General features: G+C 38.0%; 1 protein-coding gene across 9 annotated transcripts in view; it reads right to left on the bottom strand.

Annotated features, from left to right (window-relative positions):
• NALCN (sodium leak channel, non-selective) overlaps window positions 1-14935 on the bottom strand; it is a 363838-nt gene that overhangs the window by 111496 nt on the left and 237407 nt on the right. For all 9 annotated transcript variants that reach the window (XM_024348325.3, XM_001149573.6, XM_009427188.5 and 6 more), the window contains one exon: window positions 12910-12984. In XM_024348325.3, the coding sequence (XP_024204093.1) occupies window positions 12910-12984 (75 nt within the window). The remainder of the gene's footprint in view (window positions 1-12909; window positions 12985-14935) is intronic.

Consider the following 14935-nt stretch of genomic DNA (forward strand, 5'->3'; position numbering starts at 1 on the left):
ATGGATGAGGCAAAGAAAAGGTCTCTAAAACAATGTTCTTCTGGTTTGAGTTAATCACACATGACATGAAATTTTGGAAGGGCTTACAGAAACCTTTCCTCTAAGAAAGTCTCAAGTCTATAAAATTTTACTATGATGGGGTTTGATTCCTATAATCAAAGAAAGGCAGAAGACAATAACTCCAACTGCTGAGAAAGCTGCTCCAGGGTGGCGCAGGCTGGCGTAGGATTCCAAGGGTACGTCCATTGTTCCCTGCTGCCCCATGCTCTCAGCCAGGCTACTTGCCAGCTTTAGAAGGGATCGTCTCTTCTTGAGTCCAGAGAACAAGGCTCTGGAGGTGTGTTAGTTGTCTAGGGCCGCTGCCACAAAGTTCCAAAAAACTGGGTGGCTGAAAACAGAAATGTATTTTCTCATATTTCTGGGGACTGGAAGTCTGAGATCAAGATGTCAGCAAGGCAAGCTCCTTCTGGAGGTTCTGAGGGGGGTCTACTCCATGGGACTTTTCCAGCTGCTTGTGATGCCAGCAATCCTGGGTGTTCCTTGTGGACATCACTCTAGTCTGTGGCTTCATCATCACACAGTGCTCTCTCTGTGTGTCTGTGTCTGTGTCTCTTCTCTTTTTATGAGGACAACAGTCATATTGGACTAGGGTCCACCCTAATGACCTCATCTTAACCTGATTGCATCTACAAAGACCCTATTTCCAATCAAGTTACATTCACAGGGACTGAGGCGTAGGGCTTCCACGTACCTATTTGAGGGACAGAATTCCACTCATATCAGGAGAACATCAATTCTAACGGGTACTTCTGTTTTGAACTGCCTTTTTGAATCTCCCACCTATACTTATTTGACTGTAAAAATCCAGTTGGCTGTTTCTATCTTTATCTTTCTTGGGGGGTTGGGGGGACAGGGTCTTTCTCTGTTGCCCAGGCTAGAATGCAGTGGCACAATCACAGCTCACTGCAGCCTTGACCTCCCAGGCTCAAGTGATTCTCCCACCTCAGCCTCACAAGCAGCTGGGACCACAGGTATGGACCACCACACTGCGATAATTTTTATTTTTTGTAGAGATGGGGGTCTCACTATATTGCCCAGGTTGGTCTCCAACTACTGGGCTCAAGCGATCCTCCCACCTTGGCCTCCCATATTTCTACTTTTTGAATGACTTCTAGATTCCTAGGCTGTTGTTTTTATGTTGATAATTAATATTCCCAAATTCTGAGCCTCTGTTGTGACTTCTTGGCTTAAACCTTGATCTAAACTGTTCTGTCTTAGCCATTTCATTTCTTCAAACCAATTTTATTGCTGTTTATGTCTTAGTGTGACAGAGAATTTATTATAAAAAGTCTAACATTTATTATAAAAGTAAGAATTTATTATAAAAGTAAGTAGCTATTTCAGAAATAGCAGATCAAATGCTCTATAAGCTGATCTTTTGAGATTTACATCATGGAAAGTTATGGGCAATAATAAACTGACCTCAAAAGAGTCATCTCTGACCAAAAGATTGAAAGAATGGCTTCAAGTGGAGTTAGGTAGCAACAACAGATTTGAGTGAAATGCAGTTTTTCAACTCTCAGCCACTAATGATTTATAGGTTCTTCAGGGTACGGTCCTCTCGCTCCTGGGCAGCTGTTCCCTGGAGCATCAGGAATCCTTGATATCTGATATTTCCAGCTGCTTTTGCTTCCTACCTATTGACTTCAGCGTGTTGTACAAATATCATTCTCTATGCATACCACAATGGCAAAAGGTTGGGTAGCACTGTAGCAAATGGTGTTAACATATCTAACAAAATTAAGAATCAGCCAGCAACCAGGTGGTCTATCTGGAAACAGAGTATGAGGAGTTTGAGGAAAAGGTTGGTGATCCACCTTCACTTCCTTACCTGTCATTGATTCCCTATCCTCTGCAACCCAGCTCTGTATCATCGAAGGCCCTGAGCTTGCTCTTATTGCCATCACTAACCACCTCCTTATTGTTAATACGGTCAGTTTTAAATAAAAGAAATTAATTGTGGTAAAAAACATATAACATAAATTTTGCCATCTTGATCATTTTTGTTGTTGTTGTTGTTATTTGAGACAGGGTCTCACTCTTGCCCAGGCCGAAATGTAATGGCATGATCACAGCTCACTGAAGCCTTGATCTCTTGGGCTCAAGCAATCCTTTCACCTTGGCCACCTACGTAGCTGTGACTACAGGCATGCGCCACCATGTCCGGCTAGGCTAATTTTTTTGTATTTTTAGTAGAGACAGGGTGTTGCCACATTGTGCAGGCTGATCTCAAATTCCTGGGCTCAAGCAATGTTCTTACCTAGGCCTCCTAAAGTTTTGGGATTACAGGCGTGAGCCACCATGCCTAGCCCCATCTTAACCATTTTAAGTGTACAGTTCAGCAGTGTTAAACATACTCACATTGTTGTACAACAGATCTCCAGAACTTTTTCATCTTTCAAAGTGGAAACTCTGTACCCATTGAACAACAATGGGTTTACTCCTCTCCCTAGCCCCTGGCAACTATCATTCTGTCTTCTGTTTCTCTGAATTTGACTACTTTAGATAAACTCACATAAGAGAAACCATACAGAATTTGTCATTTTGTGACTGGCTTATTTCACTTAGCATGATGTCCTCAAGGTTCATCCATGTGTAGCATGTGTCAGAGTTTTATTCATGTTTAAGGCTGAATGATATTTCCTTGCATGTAGATACCACATTTTGTTTATCTATTCATCCACTGGTGGACACTAGGGTTGCTTCCACCTTCTGTTATTGTGAAAAATACTGCAATGAACATGCATGTGCAAATATCTCTTTGAGATTCTATTTTCATTTCTTTTGGATATACATACCCAGAAGTATATTTTATCATATGATCATGCTACGTTTAATTTTTTGAGGAACTGCCATACTGTTTTCCGCAGCAGCAGCACCATTTTATATTCTCATCAACAAAGTACAAATGTTGCAATTTTTTCACATTCTTGCCAAACTGTTTTTTTTTTGATAGTGGCCATTCTAATAGGTATAAAGTGGTATCTCATTGTGGTTTCTATTTGCATTTCTCTAATGATTAGTAATGTTGAACATCTTTTCATCTACTTGGCCATTTGTATACCTTTTTTAGATAAATGTAAGCTTAAGTACTTTGCCTATTTTTAAAACAGATTATTTGTATTTTTCTTGTTGACTATAGGAGCTCTTTCATATTCTCAATATTAACTCCTCATCAGACATACGATTTGCAAATATTTTCTACAATCCCATAGGTTGGCTTTTCACTCTATTGATTGTTTCCTTTGATGTGCAAGTGTTTTTAAGTTTAATGCAGTCTCCTATTTTTGCTTTTGCTGTCTGTGCCATATCCAATAAATCATTGACAATTCCAATGTCATGAAGCTTTTGCCTTGTTTTCTTCTAGGAGCTTTATGGTTTTAGGTCTTTTGTTAAGGTCCTTAATCCATTTTGAGCTAATTTTTATATATGATATAAGGTAAGGGCCAAACTTCATTCTTTTGTGTGTGGTATTCAATTTTTCAGCATCATTTGTTGAAGAGACTGTCCTTTCCCCATAGTGTGGTCCTGACACCACTGTTGAAGATCATTTGACTATATATGTGAGGGTTTACTTGTGGCCTCTCTATTCTGTTCCACTGGTCTATATGTGTGTCTTTATGCCAGTATCACACTGTTTTGATTATTTTATCTTTGTAATATGTTTTGAAATCAGGAAGTATGACATCTTCAAGTTTGTTCTTTTTCAGAATTGTTTTGGCTATTTGGTATCCCTTAAGATTTCATATGAATTTTAAGATTTCTTTTCTATATCTGCAAAAAGTGCCATTGGAATTTTACGAAAGATTGCATTGAATCTCTAGATTGCTTTGGGTGGTATGAACATTTTAACAATATTAAGCCTTCCAGTTCTTCAACACAGAATGTCTTTTCACTTGCAGATGTTCCTCAACTTACAATAGGGTTTACAAATTCATTATAAGTTGAAAATACTGTAAAAGTGCATTTTTTAACTTATGATATTTTCAACTTACTATGAGTGTTTCTGGAGTAATTCCATCTTAAGTTGAGGAGCATACTGAGTGTGTATCTGTTTTGCACCATCATAAAATCAGAAAATTGTAAGTTGCCAGGTTAGGTGGTTCACGCCTGTAATCCCAGCACTTTGGGAGGCTGAGGCAGGTGAGTCACTTGAGGTCAGGAGTTCGAGACCAGCCTGGCCAACATGGTGAAACCCTGTCTCTACTGAAAATACAAAAATTAGTTGGATTTGGTGGTGCATGCCTGTAATCCCAGCTACTTGGTAGACTGAGGCAGGAGAATCACTTGAACCTGGGAGGCAGAGGTTGCAGTGAGCCAAAGATCATGCTACTGCACTCCAGCCTAAGGAAAAGGTTGAGACTCTGTCAAAAAAAACAAAACAAAACTGTTAAGTCGAATCATCGTAAGTCAGAATTCATCTTTATTTGTGGCTTAAGTTCTTTCCTCAGTATTTTATAGTTTTCAGGGTATGTGTCTTTGCCTCCTTGGTTAAGTTTATTCCAAGTATTTTACTCTTTTTGGTGCTACTGTAAATGGGATTGCTTTCCATGGTGACTATTTTTTTGACCTCTCTGAAGTCTTTGAGATTGTTGAACAAGGATCTCTCTTGAAACTCTTTCACCTTTTGATCTTGATGACAAACACATTCTAGACTTTCCTCTTACCTCTTGTGCTGTGACTTCTCATACACATTTTGGCTCCTCCTCACTGGTTCATACCATTTATTTATTACCCCTTAGGGAACCATCCTTCCCTTGGCAAGTTCCTGCTTTCTAAAGGCTTAAATTACCATCTGCATGTTGATTTTGCTCTTTTTCAGTATCTATTTCAGCCTAGATATTCCACCTAAGCTTTAAACTTTGTATCTCTCCATAGACATTGTCTCATAGATATTTCCCAGGCATCTCAGGGAAAATATGACCAACCTTCTTCCCCGGGAAAAAAACCCAAATAAACAAAACTCTCATTTCTTCTCTCTCTTGTAATTCTTCTGTATCAGTGCACTTAAAGAAATCTAGAAATCTGGGTGACATCCCTGTGTCCTGGTTTTTCTCACTTCCTACATCCAATTTGTCACTAAATCCTCTTCTCTGTACTCCACCACTTTCGATCTTCTCTCATTCCTATTTCCTTTGGTTCAGGCTGCCATCATCACTTGCCTCAAGAACGGATTCTTCCATCTCCAGTCTGGTTGCCCCTCCAGTGTATTTCACACTGACACCAAACTGTAGGTATGATTATGACACCCTGTGGCATAAATACCATCAGAATAATATCAAAATGCTTAGTGCTGCTCAAGCATTTCCTGTGCTGGTATCTCCTTATTTTTCCAGTTAACAATTTTCTCTCTTGCTCTACACATTAGCCACAGCAAACTCTTAGTGTCCAGAAAGCCACTCTGTTTTTTTCCCACCTAAAAAAGACTCTGCAGTTCCCTTGGTCTTCACTACCCTCCTTCATGCCATCTTCCTCCAACCCTCTTCACCTGGATTAGCACTACTCAACGTCCAGATTTCAGTCTGCACCTGCTTGTGAGAAAATGTTCCCGATTTCACAGTCTGCTTTAGATGTTTTCTGTGTGCTTCCGAAACATTATCCTTATAATCATCACCACTGAACCCAAACTGCCTGTTTACTTGTTTTTTCTCCCACTGGCTCAGGAGTTATTTTTGAGGGTAGAAACAGTGTCCTGACCATCACATGTCCCTGGCCCCAACACAATATCTATAGCATAGTAGATGAGTGTCCAGACCTCAGTTTCACAGAATGAGTAGATTTAGTTTCTAGGTCACTAATATCTCAACTGTAAAAGAGATAACTCAGTTGATCTCAGCCTATCTTAGCCTATGCCATTATGTATTTTTAAAAATATTTTTATTTTTAGATTTTACTTTAAATACTGGGATACATGTACGGAATGTGCAGGTTTGTTACACAGGCTTACATGTGCCATGGTGGTTTGCTGCACCTATCAAACCATCATCTATGTATTTAAATCACACAACCTTTCTCGCCTCCCTCTCCATCCTGATTCCTGGCTCACTAAGCTATAGTCTGACTATAATTTGGCTTCTTCTTTGAATACCCACAGGGAGAAAATATGCTGATCTAAAAAATGGATAAGCATCTCATCCAATCCACGCCTAGATATGCTTTTCATTATAAATGAAGGAGCTGGTTCTCTGCAGGCAGCATGGCCTCTTTCAGCAAGGACATTGGTTTAGGGTCAGACAGCCTTTGTGGCCCTGACCCAGGCACATAAGAATTGTTTGGACTTGGGTGAGAAATTCACTCCCCTGAATGTTAGTTGCCACGTCTTTACTATTTAGGATTAAATGTGATAATTTAATATAAAGTAGCCTACACAAGGTAGTTCTCAATAGATAGCATTTGCTCGTGCAGCAGTTATATCAGTCTTTTAAAATTACATTAGTTTGAGTTCATTCATGAGAGACTGACAAAATGCTGAGAAGACTGAAGATTCAACTAACATCAGGAGATGCAACCAGTGCTCAGCTGAATGGCATCTTCCAGCAGTATCCCTGCCACCTTGCTACCGCCCTCAATCTGGAATGAACTCAATATAGGCGACAAAATGGAGATGCAAATGAGAGCTTCAGGGTGTGTTAGGCAAGATTATCCAGAGAAACAGGACCAATAAAATATACATCAGTATTTATTTTAAGGTATTGGCTCATGTAATTATGGAGGCTGATGATAAGTCCCACTATCTGCTCTCTTCAAGCTGGAGACCTTTGGAAGCCAGGGCAACATTTTGAAGGCCTAAGAACCAGGATTCCTCAGGGCAGGAGAAGGTTGTTTACATGGTGCAGGCAATGAGACAGACAGCAAATTCAGCTTTCCTCCACCTTTTTGTTCTATCTGGGACCTCAAAGCTTTGGAAGTGGTTTAACGACATTGGGGAAGGCGGTCTGCTTTACTCAGGCTACCAATTCAAATGCAAATCTTTCCAGAACCACCCGACAGATGCACCCAGAAACAATGTTTTACCAGCTATCTGGGCATCCCTTAGCCCAGTCAAGTTGACACATAAAATCAACTATCATGCAGCTTAAGGCTAAAGAAAAACATTCACCTAGAGCTCATACTTTAACAAAAGAGAATATAAGATATTTATGGTTTTTGTTTAAAAAAGTCACAGTCAATAAGAAAGGAAAGCTTCTTAATATATAATATCTATCCAACACTATGCAGTGGACTCTAGCAAAGACCAAACATCATTAAATTGGAACCAGGATTCAAGTGAGACTGGATACAGGGCTGGGTAAACAGTTTTCAATTTCACAGCTCTGAATTTAATCTAAACAGACTACCTATACTTCCCTTTTCGATGATTCCTCCCCTCAGGCTTTTCCGTGGGTTTTTTCTTCCCTCAAAGCATAATGAATTTTATACCGCTTAAAAGAAAACCCTTTATATCTGTCTTTCACCGAATTTGCAAAAATCATTAAAGCTGCAAGAATTCTCTTCATATTCAAACCTTGTAAAACTCTGTGTACATTCCCCAGTGTCATTCCTGCATCACTTGAGCTTCACAGTCATCAACTCTTCTGTTCAGAGAAGTTTTAGGTCAAGGGTTTTGTTGTAGCCTCTATACCAACTGATTTATCAGGAATCTCCTCAGCTCACCACAATCACACATTCACAGACAATCTCATTTTTAGCCAATTTTTAAATGTCATGCAGAAACAATGTTTTATATATATGTGTGTATAAATACTAAATATAAAAAATATAATTTTTATATACTATGTTACATATATTACACACATTATATATAATTTATATGTCATGTATTACATATATTTATAAATATAATCTTTATATTTAATATATACATATACATATAGATACTACATATATGTAATACAAAATTATAATATATTTTTGTATTTAATATATGATATATACATATATGTTACATATATTACATATATGTAATAATATATATACATACACACACACATATATTTTTTTCCGAGGTCTCTGTATTGGCTTTTGGGGATGCTGAAAAGAGAAATATGGTTTCCACATACTTCAATATGGGGGTCATGTAAATGATGGCAGCTATGAAAAGATTACGCTGCCCTATTGCTATTAGCAATCAGCTGTGTCCTATATATAACACACAGGGAAGGCAATAGAGGAATTTCATATGGTTATATGATTGAGGTGAGTTTTTGGAACATGATTGTGGGAAGTGACAAAGGAAAAGCCATAGAGGTGACCGTCACGGCACACACTGGTGATGTCTTGGAGAGGCGGTGATGGGAATAAACACACCAGAGCCTCTCAAAATTTCTGTGCAAAAAGTCCTTTTACTTTCTCCTCTGGATTCTAAAACCCAAACTTCTTTCCTGCCAAAATGCCTCGATTAAGCAATAAGAAATTCATTGTAGCTTTAAACAAATTTGCTTAAAGGAAACTATATATGAAAACACTTCAGAACTATAGTATTAAGGAAACAGCGCTGCCACTTAGAATTTTCAGGTTTCCAGCTAAACGTATTAAACTTGACATTTTATTTAGCAGGTGCGGGCTTATATTAAGTGAATGCACAATTCTCTTCCAGCTTCCTGAACTATTAAAAATGACACCATAGCTTCTCACGAGGACCCCTAGAGCTCAGCAGTCCTTGGCTAGAAACCACCTCTGATGCACACGGAGGTTGCACAGAAAAATAATGGGAAAAGACATACAGCGCCATGCTTCTCCTCCAGGAGAACACGGGCCCACCGACAATCCATCATGCAGCCCATGCCTGCCCTCAGGGAGCTTCTGAGGGGAACGCCCTGGTGGGCTTTGACTTTTGGCCACTGACTTGCTCACATTCCTAACTCTGGATTTGGCCACATTCCTGCACCTTTATCCCTGAGTTATAGTCATACTCTTTATTTCATATCTGGTGTTTTCCTACTTCACTTCTTCCTTCTTTTCCATTATAATTTCTTCACTAGTACCTTTTCACTTTCTACCACCATCTCACACCCTTAGCTTAAGGGCGGCCTCTCCTCTCCCGTGTACGAGGGCTGCTTCCTCTTCCTCTGTTGAGCCCTACTGAGTGTGGCATGTTAACACCCCCATTTATTGTTATTATTATTTGAGACGGAGTCTTGCTCTGTCACCCAGGCTGGAGTGCAGTGGCGCCATCTCGGCTCACTGCAAGCTCCGCCTCCCGGGTTTACGCCATTCTCCTGCCTCAGCCTCCCAAGTAGCTGGGACTACAGGTGCCCGCCACCATGCGCGGCTAATTTTTTTGTTTTTTGTATTTTAGTAGAGACGGGATTTCACCTTGTTAGCCAGGATGGTCTCGATCTCCTGACCTCGTGATCCACCCACCTCAGCCTCCCCAAGTGCTGGGATTACAGGCGTGAGCCACCGCGCCTGGCCAACACCCCCATTTTAGAGGGAACAGGCCCTGGTTTTTATTACTCTTGAAAAAAATCTATGAACCAACTTTTACATATTAACACAGTTAAAAACATATCGATAATAAAAGACATTAAAGTCACTAAAATGCTGCTATGCTGCAAGCCTGTTATGTAGGCGTCTGAGGAGGATCATCACTCCAAGAAGATCATTGCAAAGTGGCACCTTGAGTGGTGTTTGCCATTGCGCAGCAAGACTGTAACTCCAGTGGCTCTGATTAGATCCTCTGAGTTTTGAGAGGAAACAAAGAACTAATCTGAATAGTTTTAACGATTGGGTTGCTGCATTCACCGCTATTCTCAGAAACTGTCCTTCATTCTAAGTTACTTGAATATGAGGATGCCTTTGTTATCTACAACATCATTATTTATAAACAAATAATTCATAGTCCTATGAGTGTCCTCCCCAGTATGCATGACTCACGTTTGGCCTTTATATAGCTTTAGTTTGAATCAATACAGTTTAGAGGTTAAGAGTGTGGGCTTTCGGTCCAAATTGCCTAGGTTCAAATTCTAGCTCTGACATTTGTTGGCTGTGTAACCTTGAGCAAGTTACTTAACCTCTCTATGTCTTAGTTTCCTCATCTGTAAGATGGACATAATAATAACACCTGCATTGAATGGGTCGTTTTGAAAAATAAGTGAAAACATAAAACACTTGATACTGAGCAAGAATTCAACCAATGTCACCATAGCTATGAGAATCTACAGACCAGCAGACGTGGTAAAAGAAGCAAAAAGTTTGAACGGAGCAAAGATGGAATTTGGAATGCATAGCGCTTTCTGAAACTTGAAACATTAAGAAAATCAAATACTTTTTTTGAACATTTCCTCCACTCTACTCTCTATCTGGGAATAGTAAAAATAGAGTATATAAGTTTAAATCTTAAGGACTGGATTTGTACATGGACAATTGCAACAAATATTTAGGGTAACAATTTTATTGTTTTTTAAAAGAATCTGTAAAAGACAGTCTAAAGTTTCAGGTATCCCCATTACTACATGTGTATATGAAAGTGAATGCATGAGAATGTGTGTGTCCTTAAAAATATGCAAATGAGCCCTACCTTAAAGGCCAAGATCACTGAAAATAAGAAAAATCAGGGGCATAAAAAATGACACCGTTGTTAAAAACTAGTGAAAACAAAACATAATCATACAAAAAGGAGAGAAAGTTAACCAGGAACACTTTAACTTAGTTTAATAATATTTGCTATAATGAATTTCAGGTTCAACGAGTTTCAAGTATGAAATTAATAGAAGAATTTAATAGATACATAGTTTCAGTCCAACCATGAATAAAGAATAGTGTAAAAAGTGCTAACAAAAATGGAATTGCTGCGTTATGATTGGAGTTTTCAATGCCCAAATACCCAGAGTATATGGTCCAAATTGTAGGCTAGTGCAATTGGATAACCAGTTCTGATATACAGAATTTCCAGAAACACAAAGCTTCACTAATATCTAGCAAGTGATTAAAAGCCATTTTATAAATAATGACATTTACCCAAAGTGAAGGGCCATATAGTTTATTAAAACTTTATAGCCCAGGAAGAATGTCAATGCCAATTAAAGTCCTGACTTTTTATTGTTGCTTCTTCACTTTGGGTCAGATATGAAATGCCTATTGTGACCATTAGATATAAAGATGACAAAAAATTTAAGTAGGCTATGCATATACGTGTATATATAAATAAGTTAAAATGTTGAAAAAAATGAACACTGCAAAGTATCCTTAGGTTTGAATTCACAATCCTGAAAAAATTGCTACATACAAGTTTATTTTGTTGCTTTCCAGCAGAAAAATTATGTTACAAATGAGGGCTGGAATTATATGGTTATTTAAAAGCATATGGAACCTGGCGGTAGCACTAGCTAAAAAAAAATTGGATATTTTAAATTTTATCTATAGAATACACATTGTAACGTACTCTCTCAGAGGATAGTACATATCTGTGCGTAATAACCACGGCATGAAGGAAAAGCGACAGCTCAATACCAGATTTGTAAAGCATGGACTAAAGTGGTTCTACAGCAGCAGATTTTTATTGATCATGTCTAATTATACGGCTGGTCACTTTCAATCTTGAATTCACCTATTAGATATTTTTTTCTGCAACTAGACGCCACACAAAGTATTTTCATTGATGGCATAAAGGAATGTCCCAACTCTCATTTGAAGAACCTATCACTGCTGCCACAGAGTGAAAAGACGGAGAAGAAATCATCTCTAGCAGAGCCGGGAAGATGCCCATTTGCCTGGGTAGCTGTAGGATGGTAAAGAACTCAAAACCTTTCTTGGTATGCTCCGAGTAGGAATCTTCATAACAATTTTTTTTTGTTTGTTTGTTCTGTTTTTTTTTTCCTTATTGATACCCTCTGTTAAAAGCATAGGCTTTAAAGGTAAGAGTAATAAAATGAAATGCCTAACCTGATCATGAGATAGATTTTAAAAAAATTAAAAAATTTAAATAGGTTATAGTTTTTGCTTTGTTAAAAATAGAGAGCTTTGGGAAATTCTGAATATGGAGGGCCTGCTTATAATTCCAAATGGAAAGTTTGAGAGCCATGGTTCTGTTAACATTATAACAGGTGTGGTTCTGTCAACATTATAACATTCTAACAGTTGGGTAGAGTTTGGTAGTTAACATCTCAACTATTCTCTCAGTGTTGGGGAGGGTGATACAAGAACGTTCCACCCATTGTCCCACTCTCTTGCGAGCTCTTCTTCTCAAAGGGTCTGTACTCTTTGATAGAGCCAAATAGTCAAGCCAAATATCCTCCATGCAACAGAAGCTATAGGAATGATTGACTATAGCTGTAATCCTCCTGCCATTAAGAACACAGCATTCACCTATTTCTAGTTTCATTTTCTGGGGTATAACTTTCACCATGATGACATCCCATCTGTTTTCATACATAACTGGGTCCACATTTGATCATTTATTCTGTTTCTTATACTCACTATGGGCACCCAGACTAAACTGTCCTTTAGTGTCTAGAGACCAGGCAGGTTGATTGTAGTATTTTTATGATGATGATAAAGACTATTACATACAATTATGCAAAATCTGGCCTTGAGGCATCTCATTTCCAAACAACCTTCATTTAATGGCAGAAGGAGAACAGTCTCCAAATCCAATTAACTATACTCTGCCCATCTTACTTTTATTCAAAAATAATAAAACTATTCCTAGGATATTTATAGAGTAATAGAAAGTTTCCCTTGTTAATTAGATAAAAGTTAAACTTAAAAGAACACCATTTTACCACCTTCGATAGCCTTATTACATTTTATTTTTGCTTTGAAGCTCAAATTTTTAATATTGCCTATAAGCAAATGGTTTGCCCCTGGTTTTTTGTCCTTTTTAAAAAAAATCCCCCACACATTACTTACTTGTTTAAGCTTCTTTAGGTCTTCATCAAGTTCTAAGTTGTCCAAAATAACAGCAACAAACAAACTCAGGAGGATCTATAAAATGGTGAAATAACAATGAAAAAACCCACATGCCATAAGTATCAAAATATTATATGTATAATATAGCTACCTAAAATATATTGAGTATATAATTCATTAAATGCAAAATAAACATGCAGTGATGAATCATTGCATAGGCATTTCAAGGTATTTATCACAAATACATGAAATAAAATGCATACATTCATTGAAATAATATGTTAACTTGCTTTATGAAACCAACTTACTTAAAAAGGAAATTAAGAAAAAGGTTTTTTTGAACTCAACAATCCCACTTGTGTGATAATATTCTAAAAAAGTGATCTGAACTATTGATGAAAAGCTTAATATACACAGATGCTTATTAGAGGGTTGTTTGTAATAAGGAAATATTAGAAATAACATCCAACTTTGCATGAATAGTCAATACAGTTATAGAGATTTATGTGATAAGATACATGCAGCCATTACAAATTCCCATTGTGGAGCTACTCTTCAAGATGGCCTCCAGGGTTGTTCTAGACTCCTGGTTCATGCCTTTGTGTAGTCCCCTTCCACATTGAATATGTCTGGCCTGTGTCATCAGCAGGTTGCAGAAATAATTGTGTGTGACTTATGAGGCTAGGCAATAAAATACACTGTGTCTTTACCCTTGGTCTCTCCTAGATCACCTGCTCTGTGGAAGCAGGTGCTATGTTGTGAGGATGCTCAAGCAGCCCTCTGGAGAGGTCCATGTGGTGAGGAACTGAGGCCTCCTGCCAACAGCCACTGGAGTGACCCATCTTGGAAAGAGGCACTCCAGCCCTAGTAAAACTTCAAGGTGACTGCAGCTGTAGACAACATCTCAACTGCAACCTCATGACACTTTGAACTAGAAACACTCAGCTAAGCCTGTCTCAGATTCCCAACCTTGAGAAACTAATTGAGATAATAAACATCTATTTCCTGGTAGGCTTCTAATGTGTGGGTAATTTATTACACAGCAATAGATACCTAATACACTGGTGAATTTTTATGGTGTTGAAAACACTTACATTATAACCGTAAATAAGAGTATATATATATATATATATATATATATATATATATATATATATATATATATGGTAGAAGCTCAACTATGCATATAACGGAGTAATAGAGAAAATGCTTGAAGGAGGTACTTTAGAAATATTAATGGTACTTGCTTTTGTGTATTGGAGTAATACATTTTTTCCTCTTTTAAAAAATGTTATGATTTTCTCAGTTTTTTAAAAATGTATGCTTCTTTTAGAACAGGTAAATAAAATAAAACAAAATAATATAATTTTTAAAAATATTTTACACTGTAGTCCCTCTTCAACTTTGAATTTTTTAAAGTCCCACATTCACTTGATCATCTTTTTCATTTCTAACTCATATTTTTCTTTTCAGTTTTCTTCTTAATGAATTATTCCCATTTGTTAATATTAGGTGGTTAAGCATGAAGGTCAGAAAGTTGAGATAATTCAGCCAGTGCTAGAGAAGTTATTATGCAGAAGTTAATGGCTAGCTCTTTTTCAATTTTAATGAGTATATCAACATGATTAAAATATGATGGGATATGCGTGGCTTGGGACAAATGCCAGCACCCTTCTTTTCAACAGCCATGTCCTTTGGAGTCTTACCATAACTTGAAGAAGATACAGAACGATCTAGACCAGAGGGTTTTTATTAACATCACCATGACTGGTACACCACTGGTAACTGGGCATCAGGCTTATTCTGAACTAGACATCATTCCAAACTGGACATTTTAAAGTTTGCTCCATGTTCAGCCCATTTCCCAATACCTCGACGACAGAAAGTAATATCAGAGGCAGAGTCTACCTTCCCTTGTCTTGATTTCTCACCCCGAATTCTGAGATGTTCACCTGCTGGTTTCCTTCTGCAGGAGGGGATATCTTATACCCCTTCTCTCACACCTGGGCACTGGAGCAGGCATTGT

This window comes from Pan troglodytes, chromosome 14, assembly GCF_028858775.2.
Source record: "Pan troglodytes isolate AG18354 chromosome 14, NHGRI_mPanTro3-v2.0_pri, whole genome shotgun sequence".
Classification (NCBI taxonomy): Eukaryota; Metazoa; Chordata; class Mammalia; order Primates; family Hominidae; genus Pan; species Pan troglodytes.